The sequence below is a fragment of the Brassica rapa genome, chromosome A10, assembly GCF_000309985.2.
Source record: "Brassica rapa cultivar Chiifu-401-42 chromosome A10, CAAS_Brap_v3.01, whole genome shotgun sequence".
NCBI lineage: Eukaryota > Viridiplantae > Streptophyta > Magnoliopsida > Brassicales > Brassicaceae > Brassica > Brassica rapa.
In genome coordinates, this window is record NC_024804.2 from 1,906,717 (window position 1) to 1,926,442 (window position 19,726).

Here is a 19,726-nt window from a genome sequence, read left to right on the forward strand (position 1 = left end):
ATATATTTATTTTAATATTTTCATAATTTCAATTTTAAATTTTTTATTAATTTTTTTTACTTTTGTGTATATATTGTTTTAAAAAAAAGAAAAAAATTTACCCTCCCGCAACCGCCCGCAACCGCAAACGCTAGCTGAAGTCAACTTTTAAATTTATGAGATTCATAGGGTTTGAAGCAGTTTAGAGCGATTTGAGTGATTGTTGCAAACCGCCGACAACCGCTACCAACCGCAAAAGCTGCGTTTGAGGGTGGTAGCGGGGAATTTTCAACCAGTTGAAAATTATAAAATAAGACCCACAAAAGTGATTTGTCACTTTATTAGTGATTCAAAATTTATTTAAATGTTTATATCAAAATTCATCATTTTGTACTTTATAAATAGAGATTTATTTCATCTGATTTAGCCATATAATTTTATTTTAATTTTATTTTAATTAATTTTTAAAAGGTTTTTTATATCTTTAACATTTTTTAAATAAATACATCTAATAATAAAGGTTACTTAATTTGGAATATATAAATCTTAACTATCAATTATTTTAGTATGTTTTTTCAAATATCATAATTTGTTTCATTAAAAGAAGTTCTTGATAAAATAGAGATAATTGATATAACATTATTATTTTTTAAATATATTGTAAAATATTAAAATTAAATATGTGTTAGATTATTAGGTGGAAGAAATAAAAAAATGATATAAAGTGTAAGAACATTTCAACTTAGTGGGGGTTAATATCTCAACTTAGTTGGCGTACATTCATCACTTATGTAGGTATCTTCTTTTCCTCAAGCTCAGTTTCTATATCATCTACGGGATTCACAGTTCAGATCTCGAGGATTCAGATACGGTCTTCGGTTTAGCCATTCTTGTTAATTGTTTAATGATTGTCAACTATATGAAATCTCACAAAGAATTAATTCATAGAGTAGCTACAAACTCCTTCAATCAAGAGTGGCACAAAGAAAGAGAAATAACAAAAGGAAGCACAAGATGGTTACTTAATTAACACATATATGGGAACCGACAACGAGGATCCTTACATATATTTCAACAAACAGAACGCAAATGCATCGTATCATAAACGAAACAATTTGAAGAACAACACTGGTTTGTATGAATAAATAACATGTCCCATTGCTATTCCAAACAAAACTCCGGGTCCATAACCTATTGCCACTGCTTTCCAGTTCAACATATGTTCTTGCTTTGGTAGTTTCGGCGATGGTGCTTCATTTTCCACGGAGCAAGACTCTTTAAGGGGACGACCACAAAGATCAATATTCCCTTCAAAGGAGGATCTAGCTTGCCCTTCAATCTGTGGACTCTGAGGTATTTGGCCAGTGAGTTTGTTATGTGACATATTAATATACCCCAAGAACGTGAGGACCCTTAGCTCTTGAGGAATTATTCCAGAAAGTTGGTTTCGAGATAAGTCCAACGACTCGAGTTGTGTGAGGCTGGCCAAAGAAGATGGAATATGGCCTGTGAAATTGTTGTTAGACAAGTCCAACACAATCAACGACTTCAAGAGACCTATGGATTTTGGAATATGCCCTCCAAGACGATTCCCAGAGAAGTCAATGAATGTATATGTCTCTAGGATCTTTTCGAACTCCGTGTTTAATCCTTTGTTTCTCAGATGCATGGAAAAATACGAAGGCCACCCAATGTCCAGTAAGTAAGTATTCCTGCGTGCACCTTCAGGCCTCATAAAGTAATTTGGTAGCTTGTACCCAAGATGTACCATGTACTTTGGGAAGTGATCTCCTTCAGGCATACTCATCAAGGGTGCACTCCAATTTACAAAGTAATTTGGGGGCAAGCTTCCAGTGAATTTGTTATGAGATATGTCAATTATCCGCAACTGCGGAAATGACCGATGATCTTGATCAGGAGAAGATATAGGACCATAGAATCTGTTTGATCTTAGCACAATGACTTTCAAAACCGGTAAAACGTTCAGCCATAAAGGAAAGGTGTCAGCGATAAGATTGCTTTCCACGTCCAGAATCTCTAGTGCAGTGCATTGTCTAAGAGACCTTGGAAGCTCCCCACTGATTTGATTATGGCCAACATCAACTGTTGTTAGTGAGCCACTTCCATAGAATATGTCGGGAAGTTCTCCGGCGAGATTGTTGTTACTGAGATTCAAGACTTGTAGTGATTCACTCAAGCATCCGGGAACTGCACCACTAAAACTGTTGCTCGATAGATCAAGGACGTTTAGAAATATTGAATCGCAAAGTGTACGAGGTATGCCTCCGCTGAAATGATTATTCGAAGCAGAAATGAACTCCATGCTTCGTGGGATAACAGGAAATGCTCCATGGAAGGCGTTTGAACTCAGATCTAACTCGAGAAGCGGGGAACTAAGGAGCACATCTGGTGAACCTTCAAACCCGTTGATGGAGTTGTGAGAGAGTCTCACTGAAGTCAGAGAAGGTAGATTCCATAACCATGCAGGCACTTTTCCTTTGAGGCTATTGTTGGAGATGTCTAAATGTTGCAAGTTTTGTAGAGTCTTCAAAACTTTGGGGAACTCATGGATGTTGCAACTAGACAAGTGCAGTTCAATCAGCATTGTCGGAAAGGCATTCTCTGAACTGATATTAAGCCTTGACACACTATTCCCGGAGATATCCAAATTCTCCAGAGATTGGAGTTTCAAGAAAGTGAAGTTGACTGGGAAGGTTATATTGAGAAAAGACAAGTCAAGATATATGAGGTTGACTAGATTAGAGATAGGCTCTAGGATTCCACCACTAAAAATATTGTTGCCAAGGACTAAACTCTCAAACATAATTGTTGAGTTTGGAATATCAAGAGGGCCACCAAAATTGTTTTGGCGAAGATCAAGGGATGAAAGCAGAGGCATGGTGAATAGATAAGAAGGAACGGTACCGGAAAAGTTATTATAGGAAAGGCTTATAGAAGAAAGTTTAGTTAGATTGTGCACAAGGGGAAAACCACCAGTGAGTTTGTTAACTGAAAGGTCCAAAGATGTTAGGCGGCTTAGGTTACTTATTGAGGATGGGACTTCTCCAGTGAAGCGATTATGGTGAAGATCCAAGACCTCTAAGCTTGTGAGTCTTCCAAACTCGGCAGGAAATGAGGAGGAAAAATCGTTGGAAGAGAGATCAAGGTACCTGAGGTGTTGGAATCTGTAGAGGCTACTATTAGCCTTGAGATTGCCACTGAGACATGCAGCACCAAGGTGTAGATCCGTCACTGCACCGGTATCGTCATCAAAGACAACCCCATCAAATGAGACAGCGTCTTCACTCCAAGAGCTTGTTGTTGAATTGTTGCAGATCGAAAACTCGTTCTTAAAAGCCAGAAGGGTCTCAACTTGGTCGGGACGACGGAATGGTTGAGAGACAAGAGTAGTAACCAAGAAACTCAAAGAAAAAACACAACAGAAGAAACGAGAGATGGAGTCAACACGCAGACGCAATGTCATCATGGAGAGATGAATAATAGAAAATGTTAATGAATGAATTCTGAAGCCTAACATACTATTATTTTATAACCCATGGTATGGGTTAGTCAGACAGCTTGACTTAGAATCGTTGAAGCCCCTATAGTATATATGACCACATATTTGTTCCACAAAGACCAGGACCCACTGGGAACAATTCCATATTTGAATGGTATTTGTTTCTCATTTTCTACGATCATAATCAGACTTCACTGTTACGTGTATGAGCTAAAGTATTTCTTTGTGAACGTAACCATAAAACTAAAGATTTTATTATGAAATTGGTAGGCACAAATGGGTACAGTTTCAACATATCATTCAGAAAGAGATGTGATTAAGACAATATGAGGAAAGTGCAAGAGTAGAGTTTTCCTATTTTTTTTAGATAGGATCAGGCATAGAGGCCAAATCTACTCCATGTGATATTTCATCATGAGTTGCTTCTTTGGCAAGTCCAATAGGCTCTCTATCATCATCCAAACTGTACCAAAAAATGACAATGTTAATTAGATGATAAACATCGATATTTGGCCAAACCTTTAAATATTTTATTGTGTAAGAGATCAACGTTTTGAAGGTTTCATCTGCGTCCATCTTATAATGCTTTGATCTCAAGCCAGATGAGTCTATCCGCCTCGAAGGAGATCGTGATCGAGGTCGCTGCAACGGCTGTTTTTTGACAGGAGGAAGCTGACCTTGGAGGAAACCAGAGACGGCGTTATCGAGATCCCAGCTGAATCCTTCGAGGAAGAAGCGTGCTGTTTCTTGAGACTCTGATGTTGCCTTGCAGAAGCTGATGATCGGATCTTCCCCAGGAGAATGCTTCGTCTTCATGGTGGTAAGTAAGGGTTAATGACAGTTCTCAGAAACTGTTGTAATATTTTACAATAGGATAAGATTTAACTCCTTTTGACTCTTTCAAAGTTTTTATAACAAAACAGAGATTTCGCAGGCGAAAATGTTTGCAATAATAGTAAATTTTTATTTTTGCAAGTTTAATATACTTTGTTTTTGTAACTGCTTAAACTACGTAGCTCCGAATACTTTGTTACGGATCAATTTGTATCTCGATATTTTAATACATACAGTATTCTCAATTTCTCAAGTTACTGCAAGAAACCTGTAAGTAATGATGATGAGGGTGAGAAACTCTTGCTGAGATGGATGGAAGTCACGTAAAGAAACTCTGCAACTTTGTTTTGGTTTTACTAAAATGTGTCTGTTTAACCACATAGAGTTCATCTATTGGTTTACCTCATCTCTTTTGGTTTAAAACGTTTAAAACCAAAAGTTTGTAATATTTTCTTTTGTTGATAAATGAATTTAACAGTTCAACAAAAAAAAAAAAAACCTGTAAATAATGGTAAAGGGTAAAGTTATATAGCTTGATCTCAAAAACTGTAACTAACTATTTGTAACCTTTATTCCACAAAAATATTTAGCGTGTGAATACGTTCTCTCATTCTTCCATATCAAGGAAATAGATTTGGTACGGTGAATGCTCTCGCAGCCAGGACAGTTGTGTAAGCTCTCGTGAATGTATATGTCGCAGTCCAAACAAAAATAGTGCTTGTGTGAGCATTTAGGGTTATCATAAGTGAACCATAAAAATTTATACAATAAAAATTAATAGTGCATATTATAATAGAAAAACCCTTATAAGTAAATAAACTACTTTTTTAGTTCCTAAAAGATCCATATTTTAGAGAAAACTTTTGTTTCAAAAAGATACATATTTTATATTTTTAATTCAATTTTTGTCAACTAATAATGAAAAATTGTGAAGTTCAAGAACATTAATTGCATTTCTTAAAATTTTATTAGTTTTAAAATATAGAAAATACTACCTTCGTTCTTAAATGTAGGATGTTTTAAAGAATTTTGATGTTTCAATATATAAGATGTTTTCATTTTTCTAGTCAACATTTTACTTAATTAAAAACTATGCAATCAATCATATTTTATAATCTATTTTGTAATTGGTTGAATAACATTAATTTATAGTTTTAATGATACTTTCTAGACAAAACAATGATTTTCTTAATATTAGTGTTTTTTACCTAAACATTTTATATTTAGGAACATAGGAAGTATAAAATTACCAAAATATACATTTATAGCTAAATTTTGATATATTTTATCAAAAATATAAAAATTCTAAAACATGAATCTTTTTAGGAACGGAGAGAGTAATAAACAAAATAGTAATCATACAACAAGATTTTTTATATTTATTAAAAATATTAATCAAGTATTATAGTGCTTTCATCGTATAAACTCAAGTTATTATGGTTACATTATGCCTATGATAGTAGTAGATGATGCCCTTGATCTTTATTTTATTTTTGCTGTCATAAGCTAAGGTTTCTTTTTTTACTACTGTCGCATGGCACCAGACATGAATCCGACGCCAAGGAGCATATATTGAAAATAAATTTAAAACTTATACAAAGTAGGAAACTATTATAGCCAATAGATAATTGTGAGCCCACTTTTCTCAGCTCTACTACAAATTTTCCAAGAAAATGAGCTCTACTTCAACCATGGATCCTAGCTAATTGCAGGAAAAGAACGTAGAAGAATTAAATTGCATGAATGAAAAAGAATAGTTGTTTCATCCATATTTAACAAGAAATAATTTTATTTTTTTATTTATCTACAAAAACAAGAATAGTAGGAAATGAGAAAGAAAAATTATTCCTTATGAATAGTAATTTTTTTAAAAGAATGTTAAAGAATACATTATTCTTTGGTCACCGTTCATACCCGTAGAAGCTATATCCTGTGAGCTTTTCCATGTTCAGTCATATATGCAACGTAATAATTATTTATTTAAAATAATTATACTTTACTTTTCTTTTTTACTTTTGATCAACAAAGAAAATATTTTTCTAAACAATTGAATTGTATGATTTGAGAAACAAGAATTTTCCAATTAAATCCAAAAAGAAAAGACTTGTCCAACTAAACCCAAATAAAGGAGAAAATACTTTTCCAGTATAATAGGGCCCCCGGTCTACGTGGAATAAAAATGTGGTTGATACATAACGGAAGACTAATTAACACAAGTTCCAAGTCAAGCTGTATCAAAAGATCCTAAACCATGGCTATAAATACATGGCATCAAAGCCCATTCATATATACAAAGGCATTTTACCCTCATCTCTTTTCTACTTTGCACATTTTTTTCCAGTTATGACGTTGCATGTGCGTTTTAGCTCCATCTCTTGTTTCTTTGCTTTGAGCTTCTTGGTTACTACTCTTGTTTCTCTACCTTCTCGTCGTCTTGACGAAGTCGAGAGCCTTCTAGCTTTCAAAAACGAGTTTACTCTCTCATGCAACAAATCAGTGACAAACTCTTGGACCCGTGACGCCATCTTCTTTGATGGGGTCTTGTTTGATAAAGACACTGGTGGTGTCACGGAGCTAAAACTTCGTGGTGCGTGTCTCAGCGGCACTCTCGACGCTAACAGTAGCCTCTTCAAACTACACCAGCTCAGATACCTGGATCTCTCTCTCAACAACATTTCCTCTTCACTACCCGCAGAGTTTGGGCGACTCACCGACTTAGAGTTCTTGGATCTTCACCAAAACCGCTTCACCGGAGAGCTTCCTTCCTCAATCAGCAACACCACTGTTTTAACCAAACTTCATTTTCTAGATATTTCTAACAATAGTCTACAAGGAAAAGTGCCCGAATGGGTATGGAGTCTTCCTTCTTTGACCGCTACTAATCTCTCTCGCAACTCCTTTGATAGTTTCCCTAACGTTCCACCAACCGTGACGTACTTGGCCGCATCAAACAACAATTTCACAGGAGAGATACCTCTTTCGTTGTGCAATCCAAAGAACCTATTATTCCTTGATCTCTCGAACAACAGTTTAACTGGTTCGGTTCCAAGATGCTTGAGTGAATCAGTGACAGTGTTGAATCTCCGTCGCAACAGCCTTACAAGCCTTCCCGACGCATTCTCCAACAGCTCACTAAAGGTGCTTGACGTCGGCCACAATCAAATAAATGGGAAGCTTCCAAGATCTCTTGAACATTGCAAAAGCCTAGAGTTTGTAGATGTGGAGGGAAATCGAATCAATGACACGTTTCCTTTCTGGTTGAAGGATTTGCCGAATCTGATAGCGCTTATCCTACGATCAAACAGATTCTACGGTCCTCTATCTTCTCCTCAGCATCCTCTACCATTTTCAAAACTGATGATCATTGACATAGCGGGTAACATGTTTGACGGCAGCCTTCCACCAAACTACTTTGTGAACTGGAGTGCAGCCATTAGACCGCGAGTGAAACACATCGGAGATTCTTACTCTCTTGTTGATTTCTCCGGAAACAGATTTGTAGGAGAGATTCCAGAATCCATTGGTATGTTGAAGTCGCTGCTTGCCCTCAACTTATCCAACAACGGTTTCACAGGTCATATTCCATCTTCTATGGACAATCTCTCAAATCTCGAGTCACTGGATATATCTAGAAACCAGCTTTCTGGTACAATTCCGCAGGAGTTAGGGAAGCTCTCCTTCTTGTCGTATATTAACATGTCATACAACAATCTCACTGGCCAAATACCACAGGGTACTCAGTTTCAAACGCAAAATGAGTCTGCATTTGAAGGGAATATCGATCTATGTGGCTTTCCTCTTCGAAAGAGATGCTTCAGGGAAAATGTATCAGCAACAACAACACATACACAATCATCCCATGCTTCGAAAACTATGCATAGTCTCAATTCCAATAACCCCTTGCTGCTATTCTCGATCCTTGTAGTCTTTAATTTTGTTCTCTCTTTCTATATTCCACTTTCAACAAGTTTGTAGCAACTTTTGAGTTCAGACTCTTTGTAAGACTGTGTTTACTTTAAATAATCAAAACTAATCATTTTATTCATCAAACGAATGACTAGTTCATTTTGAACTTAATGACTAATCAAACAAACTCATGTATACATTTGCAAAACCAATCTCATATTGTTTTTATTCATGTTTGTCGATATACCTGGTTTCTGTGTAGACTCGGTGATCTGTCACGCCTTTTCAAAAGTCAGATTTAAGATTCATAGATCTCTGATTCTGACGTCGGTGTGACGGTGTCCAAAGTCAATGTTGAATTATTATTCATTTAGGTCAACAACACGGAACTTGAGAAGATAATCGAATAATTAATTTTGGCGAGGTGAAAAAGAAACATTTCATTTTATTTTATTTATTTTGCTAATAAGAGCCATTACATTTGCTCTTCACTTGAAAATAAATACCGAAGGTTTTATGTAACTTAGTATTGATTGATTAAGTTATAAAAAAACAAAAATTGATCGATTCATGCTCTATCACCTTATAAACATCTAAGTATTGAGAATATAAATGAACATATAAACAAAGATTGAAAAAATCCTACATTAATATATGTGTAGTAGTAGGTATACATATGTCATATGTGATATACATCTCTATGGTTAAGTAAACAAATAGAGATAAAGAGTGTTTAGGAAGAAGACTAATTATCTGACTTTTTCTCATCGCTTGTTGTGCAAGGGATTTGATCCCGTCTTAACCTTCCGTTTCTCCGGTAAGATTTCATCGGCACTGGCGACCGGCAGGGTAGGTTTAGAAGGGATAAACCCTCTTTCTTGGCTAGATAAAGGTTCGGAGGAGAAGCGTCGTCTTTCAACGTGAACTCTTGAAGCTTTAGATAAAACAACAAGGAAGAAGAGAAAGCCAATGAGACAAAGAAGACGACCCCGATTCATATTCTAAGGACTTGGAGAATGTTTCTTTTTATTTTGAGAGAGAGAGACAGGGTATGACTATGAGAAATAAGAAGTTTGATGCACAAACTTCCATATGTGAAGTTAAGAGCGTGTATATATTTGCATTTTATTCAGGGATTAGGTGTAGACATAGATGGTCCACTTCATAAAGTTTCTTCTTTGTCAACATTAATTTGTATACTTACACAAGTATGGGGTGCCATTTAAGTATAAATATTATGTGACTATAAACTATTGAAGTTTATTTTTTTTTTTGTTTTTTTCTGCCAGCATTTCACTATTTTTATTTCACAAGCATTCACCAATAGTAAAATTTAAATGGTAACATAGCAACATGCCAACAACATACTACTTTAGTACAAACGGACATACTACACTATTGTCATATTAAAGCGTTTTTGCTAATTGTAGTTTAAGTTGCAGTTAAGTGTACAGTTAGATAGAAATTTGATTAGCATTAATTTAGCTAATTAATTAAAGATCTACAAAAAAAGTTTGACAAATATTTGTGGAGCTGTCAGTAATTTGCAATGGAGAGAGGATATGATAAATACAAAGGTGAAACCGTGAACCCCACTTCCCACCTAAAAATGGCCGGTTTAAAAGTGAGTATTGATTATAGATGCAACGATTTGAAATTCAACTCCAAGGGAAACTAAAAATATCCAGTGGCCATAAATGTGGGGAAAGTTCACACACATATAGGAAATTAATAATAAAATTAATTATATCAGCTGTAATCTTTGGTTGATCTTTTTTTTTGTGGACATGTGAAACGTAAAACATTTTCTTAGAGTTCGCCACTTACGCGTGAAAGTGTTCGTATGCAGAATGATGAAGCTTTGAATAGCTACATGATTTTGTGTGAATATCATAATCACGAATATGAAATACAAAGAGACAAAAGTTACTTATAAAATTATATTTTCTGTTGACGTTTTAGAAATGAGACCGGAAAAGTCTACCTTCTTTTTCTTTTTTTTTTTTTTGCTAAATTGTAAATATCATTTCATAATGAAAGTTGAGATTTTACAAGATGTGATTAACAACTAGAAGATCTCAAAACTTGTTTCCACGGCAAAAAAAGTAAAAACATGGAAACAAAATCAATCAATACTTTAGCCGTTCTGCGTTGGAGCGAACAGGACGAAAAGTAATGATACAAACTTGAGAAGTCCGAGCGAGAAGACAAGCCGAGACAGGTTTAAAGGGAGAGGACCGAAGACTAGTGAACGAGAAAGCACAACACTCACAAGAAGCTGATTCATCCGGCTACCTGAACAATTTGTCATCTCTCAAAAGAACAAACACAAGCCCGCTCAAAGACTGCCCTCAAGGTCCGAGCTGGGACACGGTCTGAGCCAAGATCCGACGAAAGACAGGACAACACTAACCACAGAAGCTTAATAGCGCTCAACTTCCTCAACCACGCTCGTCCTCTAAGCCGGTGAAGAGAAAGGGGCAGCATCACCACTTCCGAGCCTTACTACCTCCTCTAGGAACAAAGTGAAACCCTGAAACACCAAGAAAACGAAGAGCCTCCACCTCCACTACCCGTATCAGCTGAACCTACAATCAAAACCCAGACAACCAAGCAACGCCAAATCCGACACAAAGGAGGGATGAGGAGCTAATTAAAGCTACACTCAATAGCAAACACCTAAGCTTTGACCCATGGAGAGACGAACAAACCGCCTCCAATCCTGAGTCTGAAGTCCCGAGACCACAAGCTCGTAGTGGTGCACATCCAAATGACCCTTGACAGATAAGACAACTTTCACAGCGACAATTTAAACCAAACCGTTAGGGTTTTGCGGTGGACGGAGAGGCGGCGCAAGATCTGGTGAGGAGAGGCTGCGAAGATGCGGTACAGTCGCTAGAAGCACCAGCATCTGAGCTCTCTCAGCACGGCGAGTCCTTCAATCGAAGAGATGGAGAACGCTAGTCAAGACCAGAAACAGAGCGCTGATTCACCGACCGGACCCATGACGGAGTAGCAGATGGACATATGGGAGCGACAGTGGCCCTCTCACAACGCCGAGAGGCGCCGGAGAGGCGAGTTGAAAACAACGGCGGCTGCTCTCGAGACGAAGGGTTTCAGAGAGAGATGTTGGGGCGCGTGGGTGGCACTCCCTTTTTACCTTCTTTTTCTACAAAGACTAAAATTGAAAGTCATGATTATCAATAATAAATAAATAGAACCCCTACGATTTAAACCACTTTTTCTAGTGAAAACGACCTCGGTCTTGTGGTCGATAGATAATAAAAGATCTAATGTTTGAATTACAAAATGACTATAGGTGCAAAATTGACAACATCTCATCATGTCAAATATTGAACTAAACTGTTCGTGATGGTTGGTTATATTGTGAATGTATTGTTTGTTTTCTTAGTTTGCGGCTAATTTAATACTACTTTTTTTAGATTATGGAATGTTGCCGACCACGAGGATATGACATTGGACCAACTTATTGGATTTGAGGCTGTGAGAAGTCTGGCCCATACGATCCAAACATGATCCGGATGTCAATAACTCGGTCCAGACCTAAACCGACTGAGTAACCGACGACGTGGAAATATGAATGCCATGCCAGTCACGGTTAGGCCATATATACAAACTCGCAATATAATATGATTAATTGATTATGAATATGAACTACGATATTCAAGATTGTTACACGAGTGGTTTTGGAGCTATGATCTTTTCTGCTGAACCCTAGAGTTTCTAAGCAGCAGCCTGAGCATTGCTATTGGTTTTAATATTAGACTTGGTGGCTCCATCTCTCCATCCTTTTTGACGAGCTCTCTCTTCCCACTTAGACGTTAGCTTCTTCTGCTCGGCGAGTGCTAACTCCGCTTTTTCCCTAACTTCTTCGCATGTTTCCATACCCGAGTTGCACTTATCTGCTTCCTTTTGGTACGAAGAAGTTACCTTCTTGGCCTCTAACAGCCCCATGTCCGCTCGTTTATGTTTCTCTAAAGAGTCTGTTTCACGCAGCTTCAGTTCCTCGGTCAGAAGTTCGGCATAGTTCTTCTCAGTGTCTTCGTTCACTTCTGGATCATGCCTTGCACAATCTACACGTCGAAGCAAATATGTTTAATATTAAGACTCGATTACCTAAACTTTAAAGGACTCTTAAACTATATACAGTTCAAGTAAACAATGAATTCACCGGCAAAAGAAGCATTGCTGAGTCCTGCAATAAGAAATGAAACAAGTAGAAAAGTATCAATCTCTTGACTGTGAAAAAACGCTAGAGGAAAAAAAAACCCTATTAGTTTACAGATCGTAACCTAATGATGATACTGTTTAACTCAAACAATAGAAGAATCAATACTGTAGAGACTAGAGGCTGAGAAAATCTTCTATGATGGAGAGATCTCAACAACACAAGTAGATCTAAACCTACTCATCAGTACACTAATCATTGCGGATCTATATGTTCTCAGATTCAAACTCAAGCAACACGAAGCAAAACCTCAGCTTCTATTTACCTTTGGAAATCGTGAGAAGAGGCTGTGAAGAACAATCACACGCGCAGGGAGGACAAGAGGAAGCGGAAGAGTGGCTAACGGCAGCCAAAGCCTCAGTGAGATGCCAGTAGAGAGGCGGACCAAGTATGTAACCCCCATACTCAGCCCCATCAAAGCTAGTCCAACCTTCAACGCCGCCGCGTGGCTCGCCATAAAAAAACGCAGATCCGTCATTACGAGTTGAATTTCCGGCGAGTGTGAAAATGTATTTTTAGATTTTGACGCTTTGCTGTTTTAATTTCATCGACAGTTAATTATTACATAAAAAAAATCTAAAGTTAGTTACAACAACCAATTGGACGGTAACAGTTAAAAAAATAATAGATAACCAAAATCTAATCAAACCGGTACCGGTTCAATTAACTGGTTATCTTTGGTTTATACTGAAGCGTTCGTCTCCCTCACATTAGAGCATTGTTGACACAGAGAGAGACTCGAAATGGCGACGGAGATCTCGTCGGATCTGATAAACGAACTTAAGATCTCGCTTCGTAGGGAGGCTAAGCTCTCCTCATTCGATTCCTCTACCACCACCCTTCCCACAGCTCCGGAGGCAATCGCGGAGCTCGACGCTTCGCCTCCTTACCTCCGCTGCCGAAACTGTAAAGGAAAGCTTCTGCGAGGGATTGACTCTCTGATCTGCGTTTTCTGCGGCGAACAGCAACGGACGAGCGAGAATCCTCCTGATCCAATCAAGTTTACATCAACTCATGGTTACAAATGGTTTCTCACCTCTCTCGATCTGGACGGATCGGTAAAAAAACAATCAAATCTCATCGTTCATACGCTCTGTTGATTGTGCATTGCTGAGAATATTAAACAAATTAGTAGTCAGATGTAGAATATGATTGTGCTGTGGTATTATTGTAAAGAAGAATGACTTTATGAAACGATTTAATCTGCAGGAGATGGTGGAGCCACTAAAGGAAACGAATGGATCAAGAATTGGAGCTAAAGCTTCTGTAGCAAAAGGAGTTTCTGTGTCTGAGTTTCTTGATTTTGAAGTTCAATGGTTAGCAAGGGAAGAGAAGGCTTCAAACAATGGACCTGATGATAAGAACCGTCTGGATTTAGGAGGGATTAGTCTTGATGATTATTTCGTTGAAGAAAGAGGAGATTTTTCTAAAGTGGATCCGGTTGAGAGCAAACAGGAGGAGGAAGATGATTTTAAGGATCCGCGTAGTCTTAGCTTGTTTGATGGTGTGAAGAGTCAGGGAGTTGCTGAATCACTGCAGAGTGGAAAAGATGCGCAGAAGAATGTTTCATCTGGAGAACATGAGAATCTTAGTTTGTTTGCAGGACGAGATGCACGGGATAGTGCTTCTGTATCAGATCAGGGGAACTTTGGGTTCTTTGAGGGAAAAGATGCAGGGGACTCTATTAAAGAGGATGAAAACCTTAGCCTGTTTGAGGAGATAGATGAGAAGAGAACTAGTCCTTCTAAAAACACTGAGAGTTTTGGTTTCTTTGAGGAGAAAGATGCTCAGAGAAATAGTTCGTCGAAAGAGGATGAGAGTTTTGGTTTGTTTGTGAGTAAAGATGCTGAGAGAAGTAGTGCTTTGAAAGAAGATGGTAATCTTGGTTTGTTCGAGGGTGGAGAAGGTCAGAGAAATAGTTCTTCTAAAGAGGATGGAGATTTTGGTTTGTTTGAGGGAGCATTATCATCAAATGCTGGCCTCAAGTCCTTCGATGACAAGGTTGTTGCCTCTTCCTCTGATTGGGGTACTGACTTTCAAACTGTTTCCCAGGAAAAGAGTAGTGGCGATCCGTTTGTAAATTCTCAAGTTGATCTGTCTGCTCATATGGATTCTGTTTTTGGTTCCGGAAAAGATTTATTCTATGAAAAACCAGCAGATTCTTCAACTGCTTATGTTTCCAAAGCTGGTGACTGGCTGCAAGATGATTTGTTTGGTGGTGTTACTGGCAAGACTCAAAACAACGACCAGACTGTCCATGAGGGACTAGTTATGGGAGGCAATGGAAGTTCATCCATGGATATTGATTGGATTGGAGATGATCTATGGCAAACCAGTGAAAAGAAAGCAGTTGGGAAGACGCCTACGGATGATAATGATGGTGACAATGACTGGAATGATTTTGCAAGCTCAGTTAACTCCAAGACTCCTAGTAATCTGTTTTCACGAACCATGGAAAGTTCCCAAGAGGAGATATTTGATGGGCTGGCGCATGTTGAGCATGATATTAATGAACAGAGCAAAGATGAGAAGCAGAATACTGGTACAGGCGTGATATCTGACATGGCCAAAGGTCAAGAAGATGATCTCTTTGGAGCTTGGGATAGTTTCACACCCTCAAACGTTTCGCAAACACCTGTGCAGCCTCCCACGAACCATGTAAATACATCTGCTGAGCAGAATCCGGAAATGAACCTGTTTGGGGAAAATAACCATCACAGAGACCTTCCCTTTGATTATTTTCCGGAAAGTAAAGACCAAACCAACTCAGAGGAAGTTAAAGACATGCCTTCTGGAACCTTGTCCGTAGAGAGGTTTCTTATTTACTCCTTAACATCTTGTTCTCTGATCTCTGTATGCAATCTCTGATCTCTTTTGTTTTCTTTTTGCTTTGTCTTCAGAACGAGTGATCCTGATGGTAAAGATCAAACGCTTGATCTTGTAGGCACAACAGCAATATCTCGCAAGTCAAAGAGTGATGTTGGGGAAGAGCTGATGTCACAGATGCATGATCTCTCGTTTATGCTAGAGACCAAACTCTCTGTTCCTCCAATCTCCAAGGCAGAGTAATATTTAATACATTGTACTCTCTTATTTCTCTCTCGCCTCTCATGTTTTTCTTGGGGCTCGAAAGATTGTTTGTTTTCAAGTATATAATTCATTTTCAATTACTCTAGAGTACTGGCTTTGTCGCCAGCAAATGATGTCAGTCTTAGACTAGTCGTATGGCCCATTGGGCCTGTAGGTTCTTACGGAGAATTTGTTAGTTCTAAGCTTCTAGTCTCGAAGTATCAAGGTTGTGAGTTCATTTAGAAAAGTTATGCGTACGAACTTTGATTAATTGATTGTGTTTTTATGGTCTACTCATAAGCAATTAATCAACAAGTTTTTTATTTTCTTTAATGATTATATTAAAATATGTCATGTATCTATCTCTATTGTTGGATCTATCAACTTTTTTTTTGTATTGACAACCACACGAAAGGCGAAGGTTTAATAGACGATACGAAAACTTGAATGTCTGTACCAAGAAAAAAGTCTTAAGAACTACAGAGATACATTACTTCGTCACTCGAATCACACAACCGACGAAACTTTGTTAGTCGATCGTTTTCTCGAAGTCTCGCCAGCAACAATATTATATTGTAAACTATGTGTTTCGGTTCCACATGATACACGTTATTATTTGTAAAAGATGGAGGTTGAGATGATATGAATGTACACAATTCTTTAGCAACTCACCTTTTTCTCATCAATATATAAACATTATTTCAAGGAATAAGCTTTACCAAAATTTTAATATATATATAAACAAAACAGAGACGTATTAAACGTGAGAGAATGGACGGTGTTTTTGCTCTGATAAATCATATTTTAATAATATTGTCGGTTATCTGGTTATGTGATGTAACTAAATATAAGCATGACACAACACAAGTGAGATGCTTGTTGTTGGAGAATCCACTTATTTTAATTAGTAACTTATAAGCAAACTTATAAGCCACGCATCAAATTATCTTCTAGGAATAATTAGTTTCTAGTCCTTATATTTCTTTTGTACCTCAAAAATGAAAATTGAATAACTACTCAACTAAGCTGATGATACTTATTTGAATTTACGCAGCTGTGAATTATAGAATTGATATTGCTTGGTAACTAATAAACCATGACCAAATGAATTAGTGTGATTTGTCAGTATATAATTGTAACTTTATTGACACTTTTACAGTTTGATATTTCTCAACTTCTCCTACCCAGCACCTTTTTAAAATAATGATTCTCTCATTTACTTTATCATTGTAATCATATGAAATGATCGTTTGGGATTTCATTGGCTGTGGTATTGTTGATAAATCACAACCTGAAAATATAGACTGAATGACGTTTTGCCACGTTGGGTTTTTGAGTGCAGTTAGTGACTGATGTGTTAGTAACTTCTTTGTACTTCAAAAGAAAAATCATTTAAAGTCCTAAACTGACAAATCTGACAGAAAAACAACTGGTGTGAATAGTTACACTTACACAACACAATAAAGCGATTCAGTCTCCATACACCTTCAAACTCAAACTGGATTGTAATTCGGTAGACAGTAACAACTTCACCTAACCGGTTCAATTACTCACCGTCGAGCCAATTGGAATAAATTGAATTGAATGTTAACATATATTTCTACAAGTTGTATACACTCGTATGTGTTTCACATTTATGCTCCATCAAATGTTTTTACATACATTTAAGCTGGTATATTAACCAAAAAGCAAGTCGGCAGTTGGCCATAATTATATTATCATTTCTTTCAAAAAACAGATAATTATATTATCCTTATGTAGTTTTGCTTATTCATCATTTTTTATATATAGTAACATTTGGTTTACTTAATAATACATTAAGCTGATATATAATATCATCATCTGACCAAACCAATGTATAATATCATCATCATTCTCGATCATTAAAAATAAAGTTCAGGTAGTTTTTTTCCTATAACAGAGAGAATATATGACTTACTTATATCATACTCTTTAATTTGTCTTTGATATTGATATCTAAAGTTTGTACTCTGAAGCAACATAACCGCTCTATTCTTTTTATATATATAAAAGAAAGCATTTCCAGACATTGTATATCCATTTTTTACCGATTAGCTAGTTTGGTTTCTTTTACTATCAAAAGAAATTAACAATTGAATTGAGTAGGTTGTTGCTTGAGTAGGCTGCCATCATTTACAAGAACCTTTTTCACTTCTCCTTGTATTCATGCTACGTGTTAATATCGATCCCTACACTCACACGCCTTAAAAGCATACGTACATGAAAAGCTTACATATCAAACTATGACCGTATTTCCATTCTTTCGTTTTCAACAGAAGAAATTTCTCTACAGAAATATTACTAAAATGTATTTAATTAATAATTACCATCAATTTTTAAAATGGTATTCACCGATCTAGTACCAATTCATGTGAGTTACTATATTGTAATAAAATTAAGAATCACAAGCCCTTAGTCAAAAGAAAAAAAAGAAACACAAGTCAGCTAGCCCAATTTAAAATTAAGCAGCATGTCGATGACATATGGGTCATATCAAACTGTACATAATTATGTATAATTCATGATTAAATTAAATATGTATTCATGAATGTTGAAAGTTTTACTTTTAAGTACCTCCGTATTGAACAACGCTAAGACCATCTCCAATGTAAAACTCCATTTTTTTCTCCAAAATGAAGTAAAAGTGAAAATAGAGTAAAATTGTTCCAACACTACTTCATTTCCTATGGAGTGATGAACAAACAAAAAATAGATTACTCCATAAAATGTAGTAAATTTCATTATGGAGTGAAATATAGAGTTGTGTTGGATCATTCCTTACTCCATATTCACTTTTACTCTATTTTAGAGGAAAAAATGGAGTAGGGATGGAGATGCCCTAAGTAATTTGCACCATTTCAAAATTCACATGCTAACTACAAATATTCAAATGCTTAGACTTATGCGAAGTTTAAATCCGCTAGCCAATGTATAAACCCCACTAGCCTTAAAGTTACCGAGTCACTTATTAGTAGTTTGCTTTAACATCCAATAATTTGCATCAATTAGTATTTCATAAAAATATTAATTACTACATACGCAACTACGCATGCAACTTTCACCAATGTACATAAGTTTTTTTAACACAACTTTTCTTTCTCAACATTTGACCATGTTTTCTATAGTAATACATACAATATACATTTTCAAAAAATGTAAATATCTAAAACACGTGAATGTGGGAGTTAATTGCATGTGGTTGATAATAAAGCGTACATGTGCGTATGAGCTGTGAATGTGCGTATTCCAGTGGACAGCCGTAAATGCCTGACCAAATTCGTTTTCCCTGTCTTTCTACCCAACAGTACTTCCTGTGGGTAAACTCATCTTGTAGCTTCTTCATACAAAATGCACGTCTAATGATATCTAAAGCTACATATTGTTTCTGTTGGAACAAACTTGAAGATAGCTTGAGGAAGAAACAAGTCCTAATACTAATAGGTTTATGGTCTTTTGAGATAAGGATCAAAGTATATCTAGGAGATATCTTAATATGAGTTATTACTATTAGGATTAGGACAAATATGGTGTTATATAAACCAAAGTCGAGTTAAGGATATTGGTGTGAGTTTTATGAGTTTGTGAGCTTGAGGTTTTGAGTTAGTTTCCTCAAGGGATTAATAAGAAGAGTTCTTATTTCTGTTTGCAATCCGAGTTCGAGTTTTATATTATTGAGATCGAGAAACCTGTTGGATAATAATTGGTATCAGAGCTTAGGTCATGGGAGATCTAATAGTTGCAGCTTCGAAACCAAAAGAAGGCGGGTCTTCAATCAAGTGTCACATTCTCAATACAACAAACTATACTGTATGGGCTATGAGAATGAAGATCCTACTCAAAGTTCATAAGGTTTGGGAAATAATAGAGATGGAAGTTGAAGACGAGGAGAAGAATAATATGGCGATGGCGTTATTGTTTCAATCAATACCAGAAGCTCTTATACTTCAAGTTGGAGAACTAGATACAGCTAAGAAAGTTTGGGAAGCGATCAAAACTCGTCATGTAGGTGCGGAAAGAGTTAAAGAGGCAAGACTACAAACGTTGATGGCCGACTTTGATCGTCTCACAATGAAGGATACGGATACAATAGATGTTTTTGCAGGAAAGCTCGCAGAGATATCATCAAAATCAGCATCTTTGGGAGAGAA

General features: G+C 36.7%; 5 protein-coding genes and 1 long non-coding RNA gene across 7 annotated transcripts; 2 read left to right on the forward strand and 4 right to left on the reverse strand.

Annotated features, from left to right (window-relative positions):
• Positions 1-895: 895 nt before the first annotated feature.
• Positions 896-3,865, reverse strand: LOC103844437 (receptor-like protein 54). Its single transcript, XM_009121222.3, has one exon. It carries the CDS (start codon positions 3,515-3,517, stop codon positions 1,079-1,081), a length of 2,439 nt encoding a protein of 812 aa, XP_009119470.2. The 5' UTR covers positions 3,518-3,865; the 3' UTR covers positions 896-1,078.
• On the reverse strand, positions 3,863-4,315 carry LOC103844180. The gene is made up of 2 exons (XM_009120963.3): positions 4,050-4,315; positions 3,863-3,962 (listed from the first exon to the last, which is right to left on the reverse strand). The coding sequence occupies exons 1-2, from the start codon at positions 4,313-4,315 to the stop codon at positions 3,863-3,865; spliced, it is 366 nt and encodes a 121-aa protein (XP_009119211.1).
• Positions 4,316-4,442: 127 nt separating this feature from the next.
• LOC117129183 lies at positions 4,443-5,032 on the reverse strand. The gene is made up of 2 exons (XR_004452806.1): positions 4,833-5,032; positions 4,443-4,601 (listed from the first exon to the last, which is right to left on the reverse strand). It is a non-coding gene; the product is annotated as an uncharacterized LOC117129183 (long non-coding RNA).
• A 1,320-nt stretch (positions 5,033-6,352) lies between these two features.
• Positions 6,353-8,185, forward strand: LOC103844179 (receptor-like protein 20). Its single transcript, XM_033282584.1, has 2 exons — positions 6,353-7,907; positions 7,994-8,185. The coding sequence occupies exons 1-2, from the start codon at positions 6,599-6,601 to the stop codon at positions 8,026-8,028; spliced, it is 1,344 nt and encodes a 447-aa protein (XP_033138475.1). The 5' UTR covers positions 6,353-6,598; the 3' UTR covers positions 8,029-8,185.
• A 3,650-nt stretch (positions 8,186-11,835) lies between these two features.
• Positions 11,836-12,977, reverse strand: LOC103844177. The gene is given in 4 exon segments (XM_009120960.3): positions 11,836-12,333; positions 12,432-12,455; positions 12,754-12,888; positions 12,891-12,977. Coding segments are annotated over 4 exon segments (585 nt in total). The 5' UTR covers positions 12,967-12,977; the 3' UTR covers positions 11,836-11,983.
• Positions 12,978-13,179: 202 nt separating this feature from the next.
• LOC103844178 lies at positions 13,180-15,685 on the forward strand. Of its 2 annotated transcripts, XM_033282583.1 has the most exons (4): positions 13,180-13,546; positions 13,698-14,364; positions 14,398-15,301; positions 15,389-15,685. In XM_033282583.1, the coding sequence occupies exons 1-4, from the start codon at positions 13,232-13,234 to the stop codon at positions 15,555-15,557; spliced, it is 2,055 nt and encodes a 684-aa protein (XP_033138474.1). In that variant the 5' UTR covers positions 13,180-13,231; the 3' UTR covers positions 15,558-15,685. The 2 variants fall into 2 exon arrangements, with proteins under 2 accessions (XP_033138474.1, XP_009119209.1); XM_009120961.3 differs by having other exon boundaries at positions 13,698-15,301.
• Positions 15,686-19,726: the final 4,041 nt, after the last annotated feature.

Bases quoted from the DNA above. Each gene is read 5' to 3' on its own strand.
- LOC103844437 (XM_009121222.3), bottom strand. From the start codon at position 3,517: ATGTTAGGCTTCAGAATTCATTCATTAACATTTTCTATTATTCATCTC.
- LOC103844180 (XM_009120963.3), bottom strand. From the start codon at position 4,315: ATGAAGACGAAGCATTCTCCTGGGGAAGATCCGATCATCAGCTTCTGC. The intron at 3,963-4,049 runs GTTGATCTCTTA...TTTTTGGTACAG, and splicing joins GCAGATGAAACCTTCAAAAC to TTTGGATGATGATAGAGAGC.
- LOC103844179 (XM_033282584.1), top strand. From the start codon at position 6,599: ATGGCATCAAAGCCCATTCATATATACAAAGGCATTTTACCCTCATCT. The intron at 7,908-7,993 runs GTCATATTCCAT...ACAATTCCGCAG, and splicing joins ATCCAACAACGGTTTCACAG to GAGTTAGGGAAGCTCTCCTT.
- LOC103844178 (XM_009120961.3), top strand. From the start codon at position 13,232: ATGGCGACGGAGATCTCGTCGGATCTGATAAACGAACTTAAGATCTCG. The intron at 13,547-13,697 runs GTAAAAAAACAA...TTTAATCTGCAG, and splicing joins CTCTCGATCTGGACGGATCG to GAGATGGTGGAGCCACTAAA. The intron at 15,302-15,388 runs GTTTCTTATTTA...CTTTGTCTTCAG, and splicing joins GGAACCTTGTCCGTAGAGAG to AACGAGTGATCCTGATGGTA.